The following is a 27,014-nucleotide window of genomic DNA, read 5'->3' on the forward strand; positions in this document are numbered from 1 at the left end:
CAATGAATGGTTATTTTTCTATGCTTTATTCTGTTTTGTTTATGAAACTTAATGCCTTAAGGTTGTAGGAGCTATGAGAGTAGCCGTTCCTCAGGAGGTTTTTAGGGTTCGAGAGAATACCTTGGCAAAATATCCTTAGTATTCGAGAGAAACTACGGAGGAACTACATAAACAAAGGGTTCTATGTAGTAACTAGGCCTAATCCACCTTAGAGATAGACTAGGATTTCATTCGACTAAAAGGAGCTGTGAAAAAAAAATGATAGGTTAGATGTTAATGTTGCCGCAAAAAGTATTGTCGAGACAAATTCTGTTATCTGAACCAATATGATCACTGCAGGGTTTACGCCAATCGGTTTTGCCAAGGCATCTTCAATCTGTCGAGTCCCTTACTAGAGATAGCTTAGGGCACCTTAGGAGACTCTGTCGGGCAGACTAGGCATAGAAGTAAAACCATTATGAGAAGTAAACTTAGGTTTTCCAGATTGACTCCCATCACTCATTCACATTGCTGCTTGTCGTGTGAGAAAGCTAAAGTTCTATATTTTTAAATCCAATATTTGCATTTTATTTTGCCTTGACATTTCCATTTGCTTGCACGTATCACAATTTAAATTGCCACAACATATCCAATTGCTACCGCACTACCATCATTCTATTTCCGCATCAGTCGTTCTATTTTGCCACAGCATTCTCATTTGTATATACCATCACTAACTTTACTTAGGTGACAAAGTAAAGTGCCTTTATAAATCTATTTGATTTCTCCAATTCCATGTGGAGACGATACTCAACTTATCACTTTATTACTTGTTCGATTGTGTATACTTGCACACATATCCGCACTCATTTATAGTACTCACAAATTGCGGACACCACCCCAACTCGTTTTCGATTATTTCCACATCTCTCTTCAATCAAACGAGACATTCCATTATTCCATAAAAAAAAGACATTTCATTAGGTAAACATTATTATATTTTCAATTTTTTAAGGCTTAGTACAAATAAAATTCAAATTATACATCTCTTTTCTTATTTAGTTGCCTAAATTCTTTTGGTTAATTTAGATGTTTAATATTTCTAATATTATCATTTAGGTACCTTGATTGTAATTTACGTTAAAAAAATTCCGTCAACCACTCAGAATATGACACATGACACCTTTATAAATTATTAAATTTATTATTTTCTAAAAACACATAGAATTATTATTATTTAAAAAAAACCTTAAAATATTTCTAAAATCTAAAAAAAATCTCAAACTCCTTAATCCCAAAGCATCTATCCCACCGATTACCTACCCAACCGTCGCCGCCTACTCACCCATCACCGACCATTAATCATAACTTTAAACTCCCAAAAATTATATACCAGAATTCCTAAATCTAACCCCAAATTCCTAAATTCCAACAATTATATTTTTCAATCGACGTGTGAACGATCGATGAATGGTTGGCGAGTGAATGGATGGTTGCTCACGGGTGAATTGGAATTCTTGTGTATTTTACAAAAAAATTGAAAAAATTGAAGGTTTTTTCGAAAATTTATGAATTATATTTTTTTAAAAAAAATCAAGTCACATATCAAATATTGATTGGTTAACTTATTTTTAATGATTTTTTTAACGACCGTTACTTCATACACTTAAATAACAATATTACAAACTTTACACTTAAATTGAAAGAAAAATTAAATACCTAAAATGACAAAAAGAAGTTTAAAATATAATTTGTACATTTACTTTTATATTAAAAAAATTTAATTAGGAAAATATTATACTAAAACATTGATTTTTTATTTTTATTTTTACTTTAGAGTTTAGATTTTAGATTTTAAGGAAAAGAAAATATATATAGGGAAAGATGTCCCACTAAGGTGGCGTTTGGTTGGATGAAATCCCTTGGAATTGGTGGAAATTGTAATCCAATTCCACCACTTTTCCATGTTTGGTTCAAGTTTTTCAAGGGAATTGGAATCCCTGATGGAATTCAATTCCCTTGTTGGAGGGAATTGAAATTTGACCATACTACCCTCATCAATCCTTTGGTAACTTATTCATATATTAAATAAAAATAATTTTTTTATTATTTCGGGTCGGATTTCTAATTCATATATTCGGGTCGGGTCGGATGAAACTTTATTTTGGTCGGGACAGATCGGGTTTTTTAAGTGTGATATTCGGGTCGGTTCGGTTTAGGGTAAAAAAACCGGACCGACCCGAAAATATATATAATTCAGGTCGAGTCGGATTAAGTCACTGTTTTTATTAAATAAAAATAATTTTTTATTATTTCGGGTCGGATTTCTAATTCATATATTCGGGTTGGATGAACTTTATTTTGTTCGGGTCGGGTTTTTTAAATGTGATATTCGGGTCGAGTCGAGTGCTAAAAATTTTCGAACTGTCTGCTGGGCTGAAGTTAAATATGCAGAAGACTAATTTATTCGGAATTAATGTGGTTGATAGTATAGTGCAAGGTGGGAAAAGTTGTTTTCTCGTGGTTGGGCAAGTCTGCTTTCAACCTATTTGGGGCTTCCATTAGGCTTCAAAAAAAATATTAAGGTGATGTGGCAACCTATAGTGGATAAAATTAAAACGCGTCTCGAAAGCTGGAAAGGTAAATTACTTTCTCTCGGGGGACGTATAACTTTGATTAAATCTGTGTTGGTGAATCTCCTGGTATATTATATGTCCTTTTTTTCGATCCCTAACTCCATTGCAGAGATTATTAACAAATGCATAGCCAGATTCATTTGGAATGTAAAGGATGACAGAGGTATTCATTGGATTAAGTGGGATACAATATGTGGTCCGAAGTCTCGTGGTGGCCTAGGTTTGTTTGATGTTAAGATTAGAAACCGAGCTTTGTTGAATAAATGGATTTGGCGGTTTAGTGAGGATAATGAAAGCTTATGGAAAAAGATTATTGTTGCTAAGTATAATTATGAGTCAGATGCGATTTTGCCTATTGGCGTTAGCTCACGTATTTCATCAGGGGTGTGGTATAATATAGTGAAGCATGCCGATTTGAATGCTGACGCTTTTTATCTGAAGTGAGGTGCGTTATGGGGAATGGTCGCAGAATCAATTTCTGGAATGATCATTGGACTGTTTCTGTCATTAAAAGTAGCTTTTCCGAGAATTTATGGAATTGCTATTAAAAATTCTGGTGCCATTAGTGAGTTTGGGCAGTGGGTGAATGGTGACTGGGTATGGAATATTGAATTGAGGCGTAATTTGTTCGTATGGGAAATGGTTATTTGGAGTAATTTTATTCAAGTTCTGAATAGAGGTACTGTTGCAAGTCCAGGTGTTGATAGATTAAAGTGGTTGGGTTCTTCAAATGGTAAATATAATTCTAAAGCTTACTGTATCAAGCTGGCAACGATAAATAAGTCGGAAGACCATATTTGGAATTATGTTTGGAATAAGTTCGTTCCTCCAAAAGTGGCTGCTTTTGTTTGGAAAACTATTTATCAAAGGATGTCGGTTGCATCGGAATTGGTTAAGAGGGCCATCACTTGCAATGTTAACCTTTTGTGCTTGTTCTACAAACATACTACAGAAGATGTATGGCATGTGCTATGTCATTGTGATTTCGTCTGGCAAGTGTGGCAACGATGGTGCTTGTTATGGAAAGTTCAGTTAGTTTTCCCCATGAAAGTTAGAGACCTATTAGAAATATGGTTTTCTCAGAGAATTAGAAGACAAGTAAAGGATTTATGGCAGCTTGGATTTTTTGGATTGATCTGGCAGATTTGGTTGTGCAGAAACAAAGCAAGGTTCAATGGATTGTCTTTCACTGTGGAGCAGATATACAACAATGTTTTATTACAGATAGGGGTTTGGGCTAATATTTTATGGCCGTCGTTAGTTCCATATGTTGTTGATTTCGTTCAAAGCCCGGATTCTTTTATTTTTAATGATTTTTTATAAGCTTGTTGCTTCGTGTGTTGTTTAATTTCTTTTCAAACATGGTTGCATAGGTTACATTTGAGCCAAAACTGAGGTTGCAGTTCTGTTTAAGTTTGTGCTTGGTCATGCGCGTGTTAACCATAGGGGATCGACAGCAGGTTTGAGGCTTAGATCTGGTTGGGTTACTGATGTTGTTTTCACAGGTTTAAATTGATCAAATACTGAGGTTGTAGCTCTGTTTAAGGTTGTGGGTGGTTATGTGCATGTTTAACCTGTGTATTCCATAGGTCTCGACAGTAGGGTTGATGATTAGCTCTGCTGGGGTTACTGGTGGTGTCTTTAATTATGGGTTCTTTTCTGTTTTATTATAACATGAACTTTGGTGGTTTGATTATCCCCATCTTAAGGTTCACTCTTTTTCCTCCATATAGGTTAGAGAGGTTTTTTAATGAGGACCTTGAGGTAGTGTACTTTGTCATCCATATAATACAAAGTACTCTTCTTTCAAAAAAAAATCTATTTAATAATTGAGAAGGTCAGATTAAAGCTACCAGGCCCTCTATCTAATCCTAATCCCAATCCCCATTTGTATAATGACACAACGAGACATCTATCTGTCTCAAAATAAAAATATTATAGATCAAATCAAATTAATTTTTTGTCTCATCTAAATCAAATTTGAGTATTATCTCATTTAGTCATAATTTAATTTATTGTGAATTTAAAAAAAATCAATTGATTCAAAACTCGATTCAGTTTTTAAGATAAAAATCTATATATACACCTACGTCTACTCTAACTCGACCTATAATCCTTAGATTCTTATATATACTTAAGGATATTTAAACGAAGGATGAATTGAGAGGATACTAGTATAATTGTATCTCTTAAAAAATTAAATTCTTATATATTTTAAATATTTTTTTAAAAATATTTTATTAGTAAATCAAATTTTATACTTCTAAACTTTTATAATTTTCCATCCGTTAAATTTCAAATATATATTTTTTAAATTCTTATACTTAAATATAAATTGTTTCGTTTATCTATGTTCAAATCAACAATCTCCAAGATATTACAATAACATCAATATAAACAAAATCTTATTAAACCATTATTCGTTTCCTTGGAAAGTCAAAATTTAGCAAGGTGGTTAGGAATTTTGGTCCTACAATTTTCTTTGAAATGAATATTTAATTAAATTTTTTAATTTTAAAACAAATCCCATACTTCCTTTGTTTTCTTAAACATTCTTTATAAAAAAATATTTTTAATATTTAATTTATACATATTGACGAGATAATTTATATTTAAATTTTATAAATGTTTTTCTTAATAATATGATTTGTAAAATTTAAACTTAAACATTTTTAGAAAAATGTAATGTACTTTTCCAAAAAGATGGTTGAATTTTATCAATATATGACTAGAAATTTCAATTTGGTTGATTTTTCACACGAAGGACTAAAAGAAAATAATTTCAATGGCTAGGTTTTCATTTGAATTTCACTATTCTAGGCTGGAAATCAACAAAATACAAAACAAAAGGAAGAGCATTCAACGCAATTGAAGAAGACAAATTTGATATTGATTCATAATACAATTTAACCTTAATTGACTCCACTTTACCACTGTTCCAATGAAGAGCCAAATTATTATTTTAATAGTATAGGGTGATTTTAAAATAGTATTTGTTAAAAATTTATATTAATCATTGATAAAGCACACACATTAGGCAGATGCATTTGTTCGAACTCAAATGTTAAAAGGAAATTATCAACTAAGGTTACTTCATAAATTCAAGAACCACACCAATTTAAAATAAAAATAGAAAGTAGATCAACTTAAATATTTGATTGAGTTATTAAAAATATTAAAATCCCGTATTTGTGATTTTTATATATAAGTATAATTTTATATTGATTATTATTTGAATGTCAATATTATTATGGTTGTTGTTTTTTTATTAATTTAGGTGATGATAAGGTAATATATGTTTTAAATATTCTTAATCAATTGATAATGAAAACTCAAATGTCCTTATAATCTTGATACTTGAATTTGGGACCTGTAAAAATAATAATCATCCCTTAAATCGATAGTTTGGTCGTGCATGGTCGTTATTTATATTTGCAACCGTGCCCTAATGTTAGTTTTTAAAATATTCACGTAATCTAGAACAAATTAAAAGTTTTAGGTAGGTCCAACTTTTCATTCTATGTACTACTATATATATGTAACTCTACTTCATTTTTCACAACTCACAAGTTCTAAACAAAATGAAATCTCCTTATTGCTCATCGATCGTCTTTGTTTTCCCCATCCTCTTGATCTCATTTCATGGGCGACCGAAGCTCAGTCGCATGAGAAATTTCTTCAATGTCTTTCTCTTCACTCGAACGATTCATCTCCTATCACTAACCTCATTTACACACAACGCCATGATACATATTCATCCATATTGGAATCTTCCATTCAAAACCTTAGGTTCGCCACAAACGCTACCGCGAAGCCTTTAGTCATCGTCACACCTTCGCATGCATCCCATATCCAAGCAACTATACGTTGTTCGAAGCAACACGGTTTGCAGATTCGAACTCGAAGCGGCGGTCACGACATGGAAGGTCTTTCATACGTTTCCGACGTCCCGTTTGTTGTGGTCGATTTGGTTAATCTTCGTACGGTTGACGTCGACGTCGAGAATGGCAGTGCATGGGTAGAAGCCGGTGCAACCATAGGTGAACTCCAGTACAGGATTGCTGACAAAAGTAGAACCCTCGGCTTCCCAACTGGTACTTGCCATACCGTCGGCGTTGGTGGCTACTTTACTGGAGGAGGGCATGGCCCTTTGTCTCGAAAATACGGTCTCGCCGCCGATAACATCATTGATGCTCGACTTATCGATGCTAATGGCGAAATCCTCGATAGAAAATCGATGGGGGAAGATCTGTTTTGGGCGATCCGAGGTGGCGGTGGAGGTAACTTCGGGATTGTTCTTGACTGGAAAATAAAGTTAGTTCCTGTTCCATCAACCGTGACTGTTTTCACTCTCACGAAAACCTCACAACAATATGCAACCAAAATCATCCATCAATGGCAATTCGTTGCACCCAATCTTCCCGAAGATTTATTCTTTCTCCTCACCATATCTGGTGCTGGAAATGGATCAGTTCAAGCTACATTTAGAGCTTTGTTTCTGGGGAGGGTTGATAATCTCGTTTCATTGATGGCAGAAAGGTTTCCCGAGCTTGGATTAGTGAAACAAGACTGCACGGAAATGAGTTGGATTCAGTCTGTTGTTTACTGGGCTCAATTCCCAGTAGAACCCACAGAGATTTTGCTGGATAGAAATGCATCAGCAAAATCGTATTTTAAAGTGAAGTCTGACTACGTAAAACAACCGATCCCAGAATTTGTATTCAAGGGAATGGGGCGGTGGTTCGAGGAAGAAGAAGGAAGAAATGCGTCGATCAACTTGGTCCCATACGGTGGAAGAATGGATGAAATCTCGGAAACTGAAACTCCATTTCCTCATAGAGCTGGCAACCTTTACAACGTATGTATGCTACGGGTGAAGTGGAAGAGATTTTGGATATCCGAAAGTATATAAATTGGATCCGAAGATTTTATCGTTATATGACTCCTTATGTTTCGAAGTCTCCACGAGAAGCTTACATTAATTACAGGGACTTGGACATCGGAGTTAACGATGAACACAAGACAAGTTACGATCAAGCGAGCACTTGGGGTTTTAAATATTTTAAGAAAAACTTTGAGAAATTAGTGAAGGTGAAGTCGTTGGTTGATCCTGAAAATTTCTTCAAGCATCAACAGAGCATACCTTCAATCTAGTGTAGGAGAAGAAATTTCATCGGCAGTATTATTAGTTTCTTCAGTACAATAAAGATAAAGTTTTTCGAATCAATGTTCTATTTATTCAAAATTTAAACACTTGGCATTGGTGAAAATTTGAAGGAAAGTGAGGTAGGAAATTCAAAATATTAATTACTATTATTTTCAAACAGTAAATATGATCCATTGAAATAGTCGGGCCGGCCATGTATAGTCAACTATCTTCTTGATCCAGAGTTATACCACAATAAACTTGTTTAGTCAATTCAATTGCAACTACCCAGTCAATCTCACACAAAATAATATTTGTCAGTGGATATATTATCATCTTGGTCCAAATTTATTACAAGTATTCAATTTAAACATGAGTTCAGAAAACAAATCACTACACTGAAAAATAATGTATTATCTTATCAGGGACTTCAAATATAAATAATAGATATGCCACGAATAATCATATTTATTATTATCTTATCGGTCCAAGATTTTAATAAGTCAAAGAAGACTGCTATACTTAAAAAATTTCGTATGTTTGGTAAGACTGAACCAGAAAACATAACTTACTTCAAAATTTGTAATATTTAATAAATTGATAAAAATATACTATATAAATTAATAATTAGTGTCAAGGTTCATGATTTTGGAGGTAGATCATCATTTTTCCTTAAAACCATAAAATATGCATTTATTGACTTCATTCAAAATTTTGTTATTTTTTAACAGTTTAATCAGTTTTTCTTTTCTTTTTGCCAACATAGTGAAACCCGTGGTCGTGGGATCGAGTCTCACGGTAAACAATTCATAATTTTGACTGTCCGAGATCTTCCACGGAAGCTGTTCTCTACCTAGCGTTGGGGGCAACCTACTACCTTACCTCTCCCTCACCTCGTTACATACGGGAATAGGGTCAACTAATTTATAATGAAACCCATGCATGATGCAATCATACCCCGTAACATATGATATTATATTCTCATTGCCGGACTGAAGAGTGCAAATATAAGAAACAAAAGGTGAAATTTTTATAATTATCACTTACGTAACATAAATTGTGAATTTGAATCTTCGTATTTTAGTTGTGAACTGAACCAAAATAATACTACAGTTGATTTCGACATCCAAACCTTCCATTTCTTGGGAAAAAGAAAGAACAAAATTTTCAATGAATAAATCTGAAAACTTCATAGTCAAGGTTGAATTTAATTGATGGTCAAGTATGAATGGTTCAAAATCATATATAAAAATACACATGAGGCGCGTTAAGTATCCAGTTTCTGCTAAACGATGCTATAAATATGGAGCTTTCTCGTTTCATTTGTACACACAGGAAGAAAAAGTAAGCTTAAGAAATGAAGTCCCCACAGTTTTCAATGTTATTCACTCTTGTTTTGACTGCTTTCTTCTCGTTTTCATGGGCAACTTTGCCTCATCAAAGTTTTCTCCAGTGTCTTTCCCTTCGTTCAAATGATTCTTCAATTTCCAAACTAATTTTCACACGAACAAATTCTTCGTATGGATCTGTTTTGGATTCTACGTTATGGAATCTTAGGTTCAACTCAACCAATACCCCGAAACCTTTGGTCATTGTAACACCAACGCAGATATCCCATATTCAAGCAACCATTCATTGTTCCAGAAAACATGGGCTACAAACAAGAACCAGAAGTGGTGGCCATGATTACGAGGGTCTCTCGTCTATCGCCAAAGTCCCTTTCATTATCATCGACTTGGTTCACTTCCGATCGGTGGATGTTGACGTTGAAAATAGAATTGCATGGGTTCAATCCGGTGCGTCGCTCGGTGAACTTTATTATAGAATTGCAGAAAAAAGTACTAAACTTGCCTTCCCAGCTGCCGTTTTCCATACAATCGGCGTCGGTGGCCATATTAGCGGCGGAGGTTTCGGGTTACTGCTCAGAAAATACGGCCTTGCCGCTGACAATGTGCTAGATGCTCAATTCATCGACGTAAACGGAAGGGTTCTCGATAGAAAATCCATGGGGGAAGATTTGTTTTGGGCTATTCGAGGCGGCGGCGGCGGTAGCTTCGGGATTGTCCTTTCCTGGAAACTAAGTCTGGTTCCCGTTCCGGCAAACGTGACAGTGTTTTCCGTCACCCGGGTCCTCGAACAAAACGCGACCGAAGTCGTCCATCGATGGCAATACATCGCTCGTGATCTTCCCGATGAAGTGTACTCAACCGTTATACTGAGAGGCATTAATTCAACTCAAGACGGGAGGAAAACAGTTCTAGCGATCTTTAGTTCATTGTTTCTCGGCACAATTAACGAGCTTCTTCCATTAATGGAGCAGAGATTTCCCGAGCTAGGATTAACAAGACAAAATTGCACTGAAATGAGTTATATCCAATCGCTTATGGTAAACAACGGACTCCCAAACCAACCATTGGAGATTTTGCTTAATTGGACTTCAAGGGTCCCCATTGTAAGCCCATCCTACAAAGCCAAATCCGACTATGTAAAGGAACCTATCTCCGTAACCGGGTTGAATGGCTTGTTTTCTCGACTCACCGATGAAACCGCAGCGTTAACCACCATCGTCTTTGTCGCTTTCGGTGGAATCATGGACCGGATTCCTGAGAATGCGACACCGTTCCCACATCGAGCGGAAATTTGTACAAGATCTTTTATGACGTGGGTTGGCAAGAAGAAGACAACATACACTCCCAAAGATACCTCGATTGGGCTCGAAGTACTTATAGTTATATGACCCCTTTCGTCTCCAAATCTCCACGAGAGGCTTATATTAACTTTCGAGATCTCGACATTGGCTCCAACAATATTGGTTATACGAGCTATGCACAAGCCAGTATTTGGGGTCGCAAATATTTCAAGTACAACTTTGATAAATTAGTTCATGTGAAAACAATTATTGATCCAGAAAATTTTTTCAAGCATGAACAAAGTATCCCTCCTCTGTAAAAGGTTCATCAAGGATATAAAGTGCAATAAAAGGTCTAGATACAAACAAGATTGTTAAATAAAGAGGAGAGTTTCCTTATCATCATCCTTTGTATTTACATAACATTTACGCATTTTATCGATTCAATTTCATTCGTTTTCTTTTCAATAAAATTTAGTAATCAACCTTTCAATTTTTTTGGAGACGTTATTTTAATGTTAATAGAAATGGTGATTAAACTGATAATTTTCTATAACATTTTCGTGATAATTTATGTGTGTGACAATATTGATGTGACCGTATATGTTATCTTCTATTATTTTATAATAAATTATTGAAAGAAACTCTCAAACACTTCATTTAGTAATCTTATTTGTATCTAAACCTTTTAATGCACTTCGTTTCCTTAATGGATATTTTATAGAAGATGGATGCTTCGTTCATGCTTGAAACTTGTTTGAATGTCTAACAATAATTAATTATTGATAAATAATTCATAGAGGTGATTTGAAACAAAAGTTTATTATTATTAATAGAATGACAGGTCTTATGACTTTATCTACAATTTTGCTTCTAGAAAATATATACGTATGCATGTACTAATTCAAACAAAGTTTATCTAATAACAAGGTGGAAATAGTAAGTACTGAGTCAAACCTTGAACGATCATTTTAATAATTTGAACCGATTTCATTCTTTTAAAATTGAGTTCTTACATTATATTTTATTTTGAAAAATAATATCTCCTTGATGTCGTGAAAATTCCCTCAAATAGATCTGCGATTTTTATAGTAAAAGTCTCAAAGATGAATTTAAATGATTGAAGTATTATGTTTTCTATTTTGATCAATAACCATAGAAAGTGACATAAAACAGAAGAGAAGTAATTTCTGTGGTGATTCTAGTAACTTTGGGGATGTTGATGGTTTCTAGCGGAGGATCGTGATTGCCCTCTTTACTCTTCATTGGATAAGTTTTTATATTCCTGGATAGATGCCAATTACGAATTGTAATGTTGTTGATTCCGAATAGTCGTGAAACTGTTTATATATTTTACTTAAATATTTTGAAGTATAATAATAAAATCAATACACAATTTAAAATTTCACGTAATACGTTATATATATTATACGAAGTGACTTATGTAGTAGAAGAATTGTTATTATTTCAGAATAGCCCAAATTCGAATAACAGAAATACTAGAAGCACGAACGCTTAATATCATATTCTCGAGTATTCAAACATCTATCCCGTTTAAATAAACAATAGCTAAAAGATATCACGATAATAAAATAATTTTAATTATCTAAAACCAGTACAAATTAAATCTTTTTCATTTAAAAATGGATGGTACAGAGAATGAAATTTTCTCTAGAAGCAATTTCAGCGGTGATGCTCACAGCAAGGACTGAATAGATATGAAAAAGTCATTAGAGATGGCTTTGAATAGCTTACTTTTCTTTACTATATTCTAAGCCGGCATAATAAGCTGTACAATTAACGCACATTGTGAGGATTAACAGATCAAATCTGAGAACTTTACTGTACAAGGTTGAACTGGATCGCCATGTATGAAAGCTTCAATTTCTGGGGGGTTTTGAGTTTAAAATATTTTAATAAACACCAAATAATTTATTATTATTTTCTGCAAAACGATACTATAAATATGCAGCTCTCTCATTTGATTTGGATACACAGAAAGCAAAAGTAAGCTTCAAGTGATGAAGTCCCCACAGTTTTTTTATGTTAATACCTCTTCATTTGGCTGTCCTCTTCTCGTTTTCATGGGCAACTTTGCCTCATGAAAATTTTCTTCACTGTCTTTCCCTTCGTTCAAATGGTTCTTCTTCCATTTCCAATGTGATCTTCACACGAAGAAATTCTTCGTATGAACCGGTTTTGGAGGTAGGTTATGGAATCTTAGGTTCAACTCGACGGATACCCCAAAACCATTGGTCATAGTAACACCAACGCAGATATCTCATATTCAAGCCACGATTTATTGTTCCAGAAAACATGGGTTGCAGACAAGAATCAGAAGTGGCGGCCATGATTACGAAGGTCTTTCGTTCGTCGCTAGAGTCCCGTTTGTTATCATCGACTTGTTTAATTTCCGATCGGTGGACATCGACATTGAAAACAGAGTTGCATGGGTTCAATCCGGTGCGATACTCGGTGAATTTTATTACAGGATTGCGGAGAAAAGTAGAACTCTCGCCTTCCCTGGTGGCGTTTTTCATTCCGTCGGTGTCGGTGGCTATATTAGCGGAGGAGGTTTCGGGTTACTGTTCAGAAAACACGGCACTGCCGGTGATAATGTTTTGGATGCACAATTCATCGATGTAAACGGAAGAATTCTCGACAGAAAATCTATGGGGGAAGATTTGTTTGGGCGATTCGAGGAGGAGGCGGTGGTAGTTTCGGGATCGTTCTCGCGTGGAAACTGCGTCTTGTTCCTGTACCGGAAACCGTGACGGTGTTTACCGTCGGCCGGACCCTCGAACAGAATGCAACTGAACTCGTCCATAGATGGCAATACATTGCTCCAAATCTTCCCGATGAAGTGTACGCTTCCATTCAATTCAGAGCCACGAATTCAACTCAAGACGGGAGGCTAACTTCATTGCATTCTTTCTCGGCACCACTGACGAGCTTCTTCCATTAATGGAGCAGAGATTTCCCGAGCTAGGATTAACAATACAAGATTGCACTGAAATGAGCTGGATCGAGTCGATTCTTTACAACAACGGAATCCAAAACCAGCCCCTAGAAATCTTGCTTAACAGGACTTACAGGAGCCCCATTAACACCCCATACTACAAAATCAAATCTGATTACGTGAAGGAACCCATCTCCGAAACCGGATTGAACGGTTTGTTTTCTCGACTCACCGACGAAGTTGCCACATCGACCGTCATCCTCTTCTTCGCTTACGGAGGAATTATGAATCGAATATCAGAGGATGCGACGCCGTTTCCACATCGAGCAGGTAATTTGTTCAAAATCTGTTACAACACGGGTTGGCAAGCAGAAGACAACATCAACTCTCAAAGATACCTCGAGTGGGCTCGAACAACTTACGATTATATGAGTCCTTTCGTCTCCAAATCTCCACGAGAGGCCTATCTTAACTATAGAGATCTCGAGATTGGCTCCAATAATATAGATTATACAGACTATGACCAAGCCACTATTTGGGGCCGTAAGTATTTCAAACATAACTTCGATAGATTAGTGCATGTGAAGACACAGATCGATCCACACAATTTCTTCAAACATGAACAAAGCATCCCTCCTTTAAATAGATAATTTGTTATTATCTGATTCGTTAATAATATATATTATAATTATATACTATGTATAATAAATAATATTCAATAAATAAATTTATTATTTGCTGTTTTTTTATTCTTAAGAATCTTATTACATCATATATATGTATATAGACTATTACACATTGGTATTTTCTTTTTCAATGTCTAACCATGCTAATTAATTAATTAATGTAACTAAATAATATTATTAATAGAATGGCAAGTTTTATTTATGGCTTAATCTACAATTTTTATTTCTAGACTATACATGGTTTAAAGAGTTGTTTTTGCTTAAATCATTGTTGGGCTTGGACTCAATAACACATTTGTCCAAGCCTGGTGCTTGGATCGGATTAAGGGCCCAATTGATAGCCCGGAATCCATTTACATCAGGCGGTTTCGTTTACTATTTCGAAATTGGAGTCAAAGAATAGGATAGAAAAACTCTAATAACTATATCGATGCATCTTTAAAGAAATGTATTAAAATTTGAAATATTGAAATGAGATAGTTTTGTTAAGTATTAGGGATAACAATTTAAATTATAGATCCAAGAAATATTATGTCATAAATATATGGTAGGTACGCAAAAGGTAACACATTAAGAGATAAATCACATAATTCAAAGTGGTGTATTGGTTTTTAAAATGTTAAGTATATAATAACAATCTAGTCTGAGTCCATGCCGCTTCAATCAACAGAGCTTGGTTTGTGGATATCATCCTCATATAACGCGAAGCATATAGAATCACCAAAGCCCCCTCAATCGATTACCTATCAATTTATGACTCTGCTCCTTCACACTTACTTAACGTCCTCCATAAAGATATATACAGACCACCTCATAGCCGATTAGTTACCTCTTTATGTGATGATTTATGCCTTCTTAATTATCTAAAAAAAGTTATAGATCCAAGTACTGAACTAGAAGAAGGGCTTAACTGTCATCGTGATAAGTTCGAAGAAGGGATACAGGGTCAAAGGTCAATTATGTGTTATTGGACAAGTATGTATATACATAAATAAATGGAGCATGTAGCATAGAGATGCTTCTGTATGTGTACGTAGCTTAATTATGTAATCAATACACTGCTTTTTGGACATTAACAAAACAGAACACGAACAGTCTGTATATAAAAGGAATAAAAGGGTTACATCCTAAATTACCAAAACCAGCTCACATCTTTTTATTATTTATTTTAAATAAATTAAAATAAGCAAAGTGGCCAAGTGGGGGATTGACATGCAATAAGAGTATGTTTCTTTCTCTTTATTTAGTTTTCGGAAAACGTTTTTTTTTTCATTTTTTTAGTATTTGATCGATGAAAAATAGATTGTCAATATAATTCATTTTCATGATCAATAGATTTTTTTAGTATGGATTGATTTTCCGTTAGTCATTTTTCGAAATTTTCACTTCAAAACATAAATACTCAAAATAATAATATTTTATATATTTAATATTAATATATTATTTTAATATCATTTTAATAAAAAAATAATTATTAAAATATATTTATTAATAATTTTTAAACTATAATATAATATTTTTGTTTTCATATTATAATTTTTAATATTATAATAGTATTTTAATTTAATAGGTAATTAATAATATAATATTTTTAATTTAATAAAATATAATAGTCTTAATATTTTATTTATAAAACTTTAGAAATAAAATTTTAATAATAATATTGACAAATAATATTAAACAAATTATTTCAATATTTTAGAAATAATAATATTAATTATTTTCTAATAAATAATATTATTTATTATACTTGATATTTATAATAAATATTTTTTTAAAAATTTACCAACTAATGAAAATGGTTTACATGCGTCATTTAAATACCATAAAATGATTTCAAGAACTTGTTTTTAAAAAAAATATATAATTCATGTTACGGAATTCATTTTTAGAATTTGTTTTCCATGAAACAAATTGACTCTAAATTAAAATAGCAATCACCCCACCAACCTTGTTAAAGTTTTAATCCAATCGATTTCGTGGGTTAATTACAATTTGTATAATTTAATTATCCTCTTCATATCGATTGTTTTTAAGGTATAGTATTCAATATGCTACTTTAAACAATTTTATCCAAGAAATCGCTCATCGTATAATATGATTTTTATTTTACTATTTTGTTTACGAGTTAAAACAAGTAAGAGTTATTAATGAATCAAACTTTAAAATTAGTGTATATGTGAGAGAAAATTTCAAAATTTATGTTAGATGTGTACATTTCTTAAATTTTATGAGGAAATGAATTTATAAAATTCTAAGAGACGATAACATATTTTCAATGAAAATACATAAAAAATAAAAAATATGATAAATTTAAATTTTCAAGGCGGATGGGAATGTCAGTGTATATGTACGGAGCATGTAATATAGAGATGCTTCTGTACGCGTACGTAGCTTAATCAATACAATGCGTTTTGGACATTGACGGGCAGAGATACGGTCGGGGGAGTATTGTAAGTAGCTTTTCTGCTCAACTGTCTTATTCGTTTCATATAAAGAAAAAACAAGTATCCTCTTGATTTTGACGTATACCATTGCCATACTTTTATCTCAATATATGTAATACAGCGTGCTTGGTCTGCCACATTTTATTTTATCCCAATACACCAATTTTCAAAGTCAGTGGCTAACTACCTAGCTTACCAACAACATAATTTAGTGTCCACATTCAGTAACATACACTGTTCCATCCAATAATTTTGGAACATGTTGCAAGTTCCAATTGAACAGACAGCTCTTTTATTTATAATAAGTGATTTAAAATAATGTATATAATTAAATTTATTGGGTAACTTAAGTAGTGGAATGTTGTTATTCCGGTGCGTTTGGTTCATGGAATGTAAGATTACCAGTGGGAATGTAAGATTACCAGGGAATAGGATTACTGGAATGTTATATTTTGTGTTTGGTTGGTTTAGCAGGAATGTAAGATTATCGTGTTTGGTTGGCTTAGCAGGAATGTAAGATTATCGTGTTTGGTTAAAGGAATAAAAGATTATTAGAATGTATATTTGACCAAATTGTCCTTATTATATATTTGTTTTTTTAACAAGATGGAAAATATTTATATATTTTCTTTAAAAATTTTAAATTCATAAAATTTATATAATTTTTTTTACAAAATTGAAAATATAAAAAGGTTTAATGAAAGGGTAAAAATTTATTTTAATCCCTGAACTTCATATAAAATTTTAATTATAGATTTTTTTTGTAAATCTAAAATAGTTTAAGGATAAATTTGTAATTTAACCTTCGTAAAATTTTTATTATTCAATGACAGAAGAATGATATTTTTGAAAGAAAAAAAAATTAAGGGCATTTTAGTCTAAAACATCGGAAATCCAACAATACCTAAGGAAATGGAGGTAATGACATTCCCGGTAATATACCCCAAAAAATCTACTATTAGTAATGTAAGATTACCGGGAATGGCATTCCCGGCCAACCAAACAGGGAAATGTGGATTTCATTCCCATGAGAATCTTACATTCCCCCAATCAAACACACCCTAAGATTTTGGGTTTGAACAACTGCGTCAGTAAAGTGTGTTGTCAATAACTAAAACAGTCAATATGAAGAGGATAATTAAATTATACAAATTATAGTTAACCCACAAAACCAATTGAATTAACTAAAAAATATTATGAATTGATTTATCTTATAATTACTCTAGATTATTTAAAAATGTATATATAATCAATAATTATATATTAAAAACAATATTTTTATTAATAACATAAAATTATTAAATTAATTTGCAATTTCGTGTGCACAAAAAATCAACCATACTATTGAATTGATTCAAAATATTGGAAACTTGTTAGAAAGCCTTTAGCTCAGTTGGTAGAGTTAAAGGCTCTTAATTTTATGATCGTGAGATCGAGTCTTACGGTTAGCAATTCATAATTGGATGTCTTCCACGGAAGTTACTCTCAACCTGACGTTGGAGACAGCCTACTACTCTACCTCTTCTTATCCCATTACATACGGAAATAGGGTCAACTAATCTTTGTTAGAAAGCCTTAATTTGACTTTGCCTCAATTTTAAGATCGGTCGATGTTCAAAATCTTCAAGACTTCATCATTTGTGATATTTTATTGAAGTTTGGTAGGAAAGACAGCTGACATAAGCAAATTATGTCACTGTTAAGCCCCACAAAAAGTTTACTGCAGCTATTTAATAATTTAATTTAATCGAATGAATCATGGATAAATCAAATAAATTACTTGTTGTTAAATAGAATTTTAGATTTAATTGATTAATTTCTTTTTCTTATTAGCATAACAATTTTTACTAAGCTCTTGACGTTTGATATTATGGTTAGGTATAAATTGAGGGCAGATGATTGAGGACAGTTGTCTTCATGAAAATTTTAAATTATTATATATTTTAAATATTTTTATTGTTAATTTATTTCGACCCTTAAAATTTTATAAATTTATTCCTCTTGAAATTATAAAATTTCGTTCTCTTTTTTTTTGAATTAATCACTGGTATCCGATCTATTGACCAACTAATCTAAATCGAGTACTGTAGATGCAAGAGCGACCCTCCCAACCCAGTTTGTTCCATTCACAAATGCTAATATTCGAACCCTTGACCTTACTTAAGGGACCTAGTGTCTCAACCCACTAGACCAACTGGTTGTTGATATAAAACTTTGTTCTCAAACCTTGATTATAATGATAGTTGTATAGTGTTAACAATACTAATAAGGTGAATTTTTATATATACTATGATATGGAATTTAAATATTTTTTTTATAGAAAAGATGGCCTCTTAAACCCCCTTCGTAACCGTCATACTACAAAGGTAGCTCAACGGACATAGAATAGAGGAAAAGAGTGTCATGAATTTTATTACTAAAAACCAGATACATAAGACCAAGTACAACCATACATCATCTACCTCCGAACAAGAAAACAGCCAAGTACATAACTACTAACCAATCCCTACATTAAACGGAATTTAAATATCTTCATATTTAATCATTAACAATTCAGTCATAGAGATTATTAACAATAGAATTTTTTATGAAAGCGTGTAAAAATATTTTAATTTTATAAAAATAGAAATAAAAGTGTTGGACAACTTCATAAAATAAATTAGTCAAATGCTTCTTAATCCGATTTTATAAATGCTGGTTGCGAATTTATTAGTGAAGGATATTTCATAAGATGTATTTTAGTTGAAATATTTAAAATTCCCTACAATATATTGTTTTTTATTTAGATAAATAATATTTTTATTTCATCCAAGAAAATAAAATATTATTACAAGTACAATTTAATTCGGCTATATCTAATCTCTTAAGTAATAACAAAAAATAATTAAATAAATTTACATTCGATCGATTTATTTATATGCAATGTATATAGAGTTTCAGACAATTCATCCCTTTCCTAATGTGTAATGTATAAACGAGCGAGCATGAACCAAGTGATCTCAATAAGTAAGGGATTTATTGTTATTTCTTAAGGTCTCAGGTTGGAGCACCGCAAATGCCGGAAGTATTTACGTTCAATATTAAATGGTTGATAGTATTTGAACATATATTATACTGTATTCACTTTAAATTTATCAAATAAAAAAAATAAAATTAATTGAGATATATGTAACGGAACACCAAATAAATCCTAATTGATAATTTATTATTAATAAAACCAATCGATAAATTTATATTTAAATATAATTAAATCATCCCGATTCACTAAATAAAATCACTCGAATAAGATGATGCAAAATAATTTTCAATATAAGAGGTGACATCGAGCTATTTTCTCAAATAAAATGATCTTTACAATAACATGAGAAAACACATAAAATAAGGCGTGTATTCCCATGAAAACGCAGCATATTTTATGTGTCTTCCCCTGTTACTCTTCAAAACATTTAAAGAAAATATTCTCATGTTGATGGGAAAATCACCTTATTATCTAAGAATTTTGCCCGAATCACCACATGCCAACACATTTTTCAAGTGTCGTTAACTTAATATTACTAATTTTCAAGCCCAATTGTGGCATACATGACATTATATTGTCTTTTAAAAAATGTGTCAATTGTTATTTCATATACATAATTAGAGAATTATTCCATTTATGATTTTACAATTGAATTAAACAATACTTTTAATAAAATAATTTATGTTCCTTTTTTCTTTTTAAGGTGTGATGCGAATTAAAAAGTATGGTAAAGTAAATAAATAGTCCATTGATTGTTAAGTCTTGTGATTATTAAAAATTACAAAACGATCCCTTAATTATAAGATATTGTTTTATTGAGTCTCCCGACTATTAAAAATTACAAAATGGTCACTCCGATTATTTATATGTTCCAAACTCGTCATTTTTCTGTTAACAAATTGGTGATTGTTTAAGCTATAAGTTAACTTGTTGATTGGGATATGTTAAAATATGAGCCATAATCGATTGAGTTGTATTTTGTGGATTGACTATCCATTTACATTTTGTCGTCGAGTCAGCGCTTGAAACATTATGATGTAGAGCAAGTACTTGAAAGACACGACGGTACCAATAGACATCATTAAAATATGTTTTTACCATATCTCAGTCAGTAGGTTAACGTCTAGCTCAAACGATTGTCACTTTTTTAACAGAAATGAATGAGATTGGAACATATGAATAGTCGAGTGATCATTTTGTAACTTTTAATAGCCAGTAGATTCAACAAAACAACGCCGTATGGTTAAAGGATAATTTTATAACTTTTAATAATCGAATGACTCAACAAAATAACGCTCTAAAATCGGGGACCATTTGTGTATTTTACCCTAAAAGTAATTTAGCAATCATAATTAACAATAATTGAGTGATGATTGTATAAGACGAAATTAATCAGGCGGTTCATACAATTCAAAGAAATAAAATAATAATGAATGATTAGGTCATAATCCCGACAACCAGATTTTCTAAAATAAATAATAATAATAATAATACTATTGTAACAAAGCATATAACACGCGTTCTTAATTATTTGCAAGACACTGTTTTTATATTAATTCATATTAAATTATTGAATTATCTTTAAAAAATATTAAATAATTAGATGATCAAATTTATGCACCAATTAATTCCATTGAAATTTAAAATAGGAATTCAAATGATTGCTTTGTACACAGAACACGAACTGTCGGTGTAGAAAAGGAACATCGTAAATGACCAAAAGCAGTTCACATTTTTTTATTATTTATTTTAAAATTCCGTGTTAAATAAAATAAGCAAATTGGAGGGATTGATATGCAATAAATTAAAAATACTAATCACCCCACCTACCTTGTTAAACATTTAACCCAATCGGTTTCATTGGTTAATAAAAAAATTTAGAATTTAATTATCTTCTTGATATTGATTGTTTTTAAGGTAAACTGTTCAATATTTGGTCCCTATATTTTTAAAACTTAAAATTTAAGCCCTAATTAAAAAATACAAGAATAATGTGATTAAGTTATAGATATACATACATATATATATATATATATATATATATATATATTAATGAAAAAGCAGAAGAGCAAGAAGAAAAATCAACGAAATTATAAAGAAATTATATATGCTTACCTGGAGATACAAAAATTGCAGAATATATTCCTATGTACTGATAATTTTTTTTAAATAATTCTGTTAACATCTATGCTCAATGTATATTAAATCACATGTAAGATGTAATTTTCTAAATGTATAATTTGTAGCTAAGTTTTCCTGTAAGTGATCCAAAGACCTTAGAGGTTAGGTATTATAAAGATAAAACTTGTTAATTAACTAATCTTGGCTTTATTTTATAGATTAATGATTCTTTAGGGGATTGCCTATTTATTGCTTCTGCTGCTGTTCCTGTAGCTTGCCCTTCAACCTCATTGCTTTTGTTCATTGCATCAGATAAGCCTGCTTTTGTAAGCTTACTTCTCTGAGTTTCAAGCAGAGCAGAATGAGTTCCAAATCATCCGCGAAGCCCAGAATTAAGCACAGGAAGGGGTTATGGTCACCTGAAGAAGACCTTAAGCTCAGGACCTATGTCCTTAAACATGGCCATGGTTGCTGGACCACCGTTGCCATCAATGCAGGTCAACATCTTCTATCCTTTTATCATTTATGATGTTGAATCCTCTGCAATATTCTGAAATTTGATTTGGTTCATAGTGCATTCTCTTGGGAAAGTTGTTTATGCTGTTGATTACTGAAATGCACCTGGGGTTTTTTGCTTTTGCTTTGATACCAGTTTCTGTTGCTCTTGCTTATTGCTACCGTCTTGATCGGTATGAGTATCGGATATAGACATATGCTCAAAATATGTTCGGAAGATAATACCACCGGTTATGATCGAATATATGTCACACTCACGTTAGATATGTACAAATACTTAAATAATATAGAATACAGGAACGGTAGCTTGCTGCTCAAGTAAATGAGCTTACACTGGTTTCTGAGACTGATGTGTTGTGATTTACAGGTTTACAAAGGAATGGGAAAAGTTGCAGATTAAGGTGGATTAATTACCTGAGACCTGGTTTGAAGAGAGGCATGTTTTCGGCACAAGAGGAGCAGACAATCTTATCCCTTCACCATTTGTTAGGCAACAAGTAAGTATTTCAAGGATTTTTTTATATATTCGAAAGATCGTATTCGAATCCGGACTCGAATGAATAATGTTTTTTTATCGACTAGATGGTCCCAAATTGCACAAAGTTTGCCCGGAAGAACTGATAATGAGATCAAGAACTATTGGCATTCATATCTGAAGAAAAGAGTTGCCAACGCTGAAGAATCGGAAGCTCAGACCAGGAGCATTCAATACTCCACTACATCAAGCTCGGAAAATGCAGATTCCACTTTGTCTCCTACGGACCTGCAAATGCCGAGCTTTGAATCCTTCCGGCATGTCGAAAAACCGTTAATAAATATCAATCAAGCTGACACAATGCATTTTAACTTCTCTAAAGAGCCTCACAGAAACCCGATTCCGATATTCGCAGAGTGGCTGTCGGTGGATCAAGAAGGCGCAAGCTTTACGAATTTGGGTGCCTCAGATGGATTTAGTCACGGTTCAAGTTCAAACTTCCAGGACCCCTTCGTAAATGCATATCTAGGATCAGTGGGTGATGATTTTCACGATGGACTGAACAATGCATCAATGAATGAAATGTTTAGCTCACAATTCAAGTTCGAAACTGGAAACGAATTCGTCGGCTTTGTATCTGGGAATGACATAAACAGTGATTTCACTATGAACAATGATGTATCGTACATTTAAGGGCATCTTTCCAACAGATTGTATCTTGATCTTGTTTCTCTGATAACAAGGAAATTATCATATTCATTAACTTTTCTAATAATATTCGAACATCAAATTGTACATTCTGAAAAATAATTTATGTTTAATCTTAGTTAAGGGTTTAACTCGATTCTGCTGATGATATAATTGTGACCTGTATAACAACCTAATATTTGGTGTCAGAAAAAGAAAATAGTTTCATTGACATTGGAAAAAATAAGTCAATGCTTAGAAAATAGCAGTGCCAGGCGTAGTAGTTATAAGGAAGGAGACAAACTCTGGCTTACATCATCTTCCCGTTTATTTATTATCCATCAGGTCAAGCAGGCTCTGTTTATGCTTCCATTGAGCTCACATTGTACAACAGTAATACATCCAAAGTCAACGAATTTGTTCCGTGAGCGAAGCAAATTTGTCCAAACGCCTAGGGATTTATGGTTCAGTCTCTTTGTATTATCATAATAGATATTATACTTGACTATTAACTGATATATATGAGATAAAAGTTAAATCTCTTAAACAGTGGCCATAAATTTAAATATATCTTTTATAAGATATATCTAAATCATTTAATCAATAGATCAAATATGAATAATGTATAACATTAATATTTAACATAAAATTATGACTAATATTCGAGCACCAACAACTGTAAAGAGTAATTGAACGTTCATTATTAAATTGTTGAAAATATTTAAAACAGATACTACTTTGTAATTACCTTTTTAGCTTAATAAAAAAATCCAGTTAAGAGTATATATAAGCTATAATTTAGAAAACACATTAAAACATCGAAGAGGTGAGAAAAGGTAAAGCAAGAATATAGCGCTGTTGTGTAATGAAGAAACTCATTTTAGTAGCATTAGTAACCTGCAACTCAACTTGAATTCCATCCAATTCCTTCTTGAATCCGTCTTTAGAGCACGGATATACCATCTTGTTTCTCACGTTTGATGCCTCCGGTGACAACGCCAAATGAAAAGAATTTTGCTTTTCGGACAGTTTTTTTCTTATTACTGCTAACATCCGACTTATTTGGACGACTAATCCAAATCATATATCATAAAAACTCAACGTTCTCAATTTAATTTACACCATTCACAATAATGAAATACTTAACTCATAATCATAACATTGAAGGAGAATTTGAAACGGTGTTAGTCACCGTCCATTTTAGAGGCCGACCGAAGACCAACGGATCAATACATAATCTCGGCTTCTCACGAACGAATAAGTCGAGATTTTTATTTTGATATGACAGAAATTCTTATGTCCCCAATAATGTTCAATGTTTTGCCAAAATTGAAACTGGCGCCAAACCAGGGTGACCACTAACAGATACCCTCGTCTCGTAATATCGTCCAACCTCAAAACAGGGGCAAGCTCGGTGGGAACCGCACATGCATCCATTGTCTTTCATATGTCGATAAATGGCTCCATCCAATATCATCAAGCAAAGACAGCTTCAATTCATAGAGCTTCTTCTTCGGAGGCTCTCCGTCATCATGAATCATGTCATTGAGTACCTGCAACACCGACGGCAGATAGATGAACTCAAATTCCTGCTAACAAGTTCACTTGTTGAGGCTTTTATTTAATTAACTCCATCGTGTACAGGGGAAACTAACCACCTTTACAGTCGACTGATGTATTGATTGTGAAAATAAAAACCCTTATCAAACTAATTAGCATTATAGCCGACATGTCGAGGTATAGAAAATCATTCCAATTTCCACACTATATTCGAACTTTTTTCTTTTACATTTTGTGTGTGGCGTGTCGCAGGCTGACAAGTGAAAGCGTCAGTTGCATTCAAATTTCAAACAATTCATATTTCTCAGTCTTTATTTCTTTCCCATGCTGGTGAGTTAGTGGCTTACATTGAAAGAGGAAGGGAATCTAAGTGAAACTAACTCGGCCAATAAAATTACGTAAGCATAAAATCGAAATAATAATAACTGTTCCAATGAGAGAAAATACCTTCAGCGCGGTTCCAAGCCTTCCCCACCTTCTCTCACGCAGTACATAGATGGTGCCATATTTCGAGGACTTTATATCTACCCATTTTGCCAGTTCTTTAAAGTTCTCCTCAAATAAGTCTGACTGGCTATCAGAGCCCCCAGCTTTCTCACCCTGTAATGGCAATGATCATCATTTTAAATTCTAATAAATACACTAGCATAACCATGTTGATATAAGTATCATATACTTGCAGATATGACTTACCAGCCCATTTTCAGTAAAAGAATTTAATCAATCTCAGAAAATCGAAAAACCAATCACTACCTTTATAGATTCAATCTCAGCCAGTGCCAGTCCTTTTTGGTATAGTGCATCGGCTAATTGATCACGAGATGTCTCCATCTCCTTCTTAATTTTCTGGAAAAAAAGGGGGAGGGGGATCACAACTTAGTGTGTAACACAATTTCTAAACACCTACTGATGCACCAGAAAGTGCAACATAAAGGAATGAATGAGATTGCAGCACAGCGAACACACTGAAGAGCATCATAAACATTGAAAAACAAAAACCAAGAATATAATACATTTAACAACTAAAATATCACTTTGCTGAATTTACTAAGAGGACGTCCAGCATAGTAAGAGGAAAATGATGGAAAAGGAAGAGGGAAGGGCAAAGTGACGATCTAAAACCGAACCTCTGCATCTTCATCCTCAGGATCACTTTTAAGTGAAAAGAATTTTGCCAATTCATCCCTGTTGATACTATCAACCGCCTCATTTTCCGCACTTATAACCTGAAAAGTTCAATTATGTTAGTTTCCGTTTCACTTTTGAGTGTTGTAATGTTAACTGACAACCCTGATTACCAGTTTCTTAGCTACTGCTTATGTTTGATATTTTTTAATATTTGTAATTTTTTAGCTAGAATTCATATATTCTATCCAGTATTTTGCTAAATACATGAACTTCAACCTTCTCCAGTTGATACAACTTATGAACTTCAAGCCCCCACTCGATTGAAGAGCGGATTCAAAGATTTAGGCCTTCATGGGGCTAAGTAGAAACTTAAATATTGTTATGCTTAAGAATAAAAAAATGAATATGGAAGCTAACAACTTTATAAGGTAGTTCAACTTAGCAACATTGAGCATTTGAGATTTAAGAAGAGTTATGACAGCAAAGCACAAAACAAAACGAGGATAAACTTGATCGAGCAAACTCAAGTGAGTCATCACTATTTTCGTTCCAAATACAACTCACCTCTTCATAATGGTCGATTTTCCCCCCAGTATTGCTTCGTGAAAGCAAACTTTCCAAGATTTTTGCAAGCAATGGAGTGTATTTAGGGTACTCGAACTGCCAAGGAACACATGATACATATTAAAATAGGTACAAAGCACTATTGAAAGCCTAAGTCGAGCAGTTCCAAACTACCGAATGGACAACAGTCTTGCAATATCCACCAGTAGATTTAGAGGTACTTCCATCTAGTTTCAGGAATTATATGCCAATTCAAACAAAATTAACTGCAACAAGCTACAATAGGGAGGGCACAAAACTTTCTCCACCATGTTTGACAACCATTTAGACAGTTATACGGCAATAATTAGCTAGTTTTACTAACATGCTGCAAATAATTTTTTCGGAATAACTTATACACAAATTCTTCACACATTATTCCTAGCTCTAATATTTCTACAAGAACACCACTATTTGGAGAGA

The 27,014-nt window shown here is 32.9% G+C and overlaps 2 protein-coding genes and 3 pseudogenes across 2 annotated transcripts in view; 4 read left to right on the plus strand and 1 right to left on the minus strand.

Annotated features, from left to right (window-relative positions):
- The first annotated feature begins 6,196 nt into the window (after window positions 1-6,196).
- Window positions 6,197-7,776, plus strand: LOC120140436 (annotated as a pseudogene).
- A 1,328-nt stretch (window positions 7,777-9,104) lies between these two features.
- On the plus strand, window positions 9,105-10,768 carry LOC120140435 (annotated as a pseudogene).
- A 1,640-nt stretch (window positions 10,769-12,408) lies between these two features.
- Window positions 12,409-13,999, plus strand: LOC120140521 (annotated as a pseudogene).
- A 7,984-nt stretch (window positions 14,000-21,983) lies between these two features.
- Window positions 21,984-23,325, plus strand: LOC120140522 (MYB-like transcription factor EOBI). Its single transcript, XM_039155494.1, has 3 exons — window positions 21,984-22,119; window positions 22,506-22,635; window positions 22,721-23,325. Exons 1-3 carry the CDS (start codon window positions 21,984-21,986, stop codon window positions 23,304-23,306), a joined length of 852 nt encoding a protein of 283 aa, XP_039011425.1. The 3' UTR covers window positions 23,307-23,325.
- Window positions 23,326-24,664: 1,339 nt separating this feature from the next.
- The window catches only part of LOC120140452 (tripeptidyl-peptidase 2-like), a 28,765-nt gene continuing 26,415 nt past the window's right edge, over window positions 24,665-27,014 (minus strand). Inside the window, 5 exon segments of the mRNA XM_039155440.1 lie at window positions 24,665-24,853; window positions 25,308-25,460; window positions 25,614-25,706; window positions 25,988-26,086; window positions 26,553-26,648. Of these exon segments, the coding sequence (XP_039011371.1) occupies window positions 24,695-24,853; window positions 25,308-25,460; window positions 25,614-25,706; window positions 25,988-26,086; window positions 26,553-26,648 (600 nt within the window). The 3' untranslated portion in view covers window positions 24,665-24,694.

This window comes from Hibiscus syriacus, unplaced genomic scaffold (assembly GCF_006381635.1).
Source record: "Hibiscus syriacus cultivar Baekdansim isolate YM2019G1 unplaced genomic scaffold, ASM638163v2 tig00110785_pilon, whole genome shotgun sequence".
In the NCBI taxonomy this organism is placed as follows: Eukaryota; Viridiplantae; Streptophyta; class Magnoliopsida; order Malvales; family Malvaceae; genus Hibiscus; species Hibiscus syriacus.

Bases quoted from the DNA above. Each gene is read 5' to 3' on its own strand.
- LOC120140522 (XM_039155494.1), top strand. From the start codon at position 21,984: ATGAGTTCCAAATCATCCGCGAAGCCCAGAATTAAGCACAGGAAGGGG. The intron at 22,120-22,505 runs GTCAACATCTTC...TGTGATTTACAG, and splicing joins CACCGTTGCCATCAATGCAG to GTTTACAAAGGAATGGGAAA. The intron at 22,636-22,720 runs GTAAGTATTTCA...TTTATCGACTAG, and splicing joins CACCATTTGTTAGGCAACAA to ATGGTCCCAAATTGCACAAA.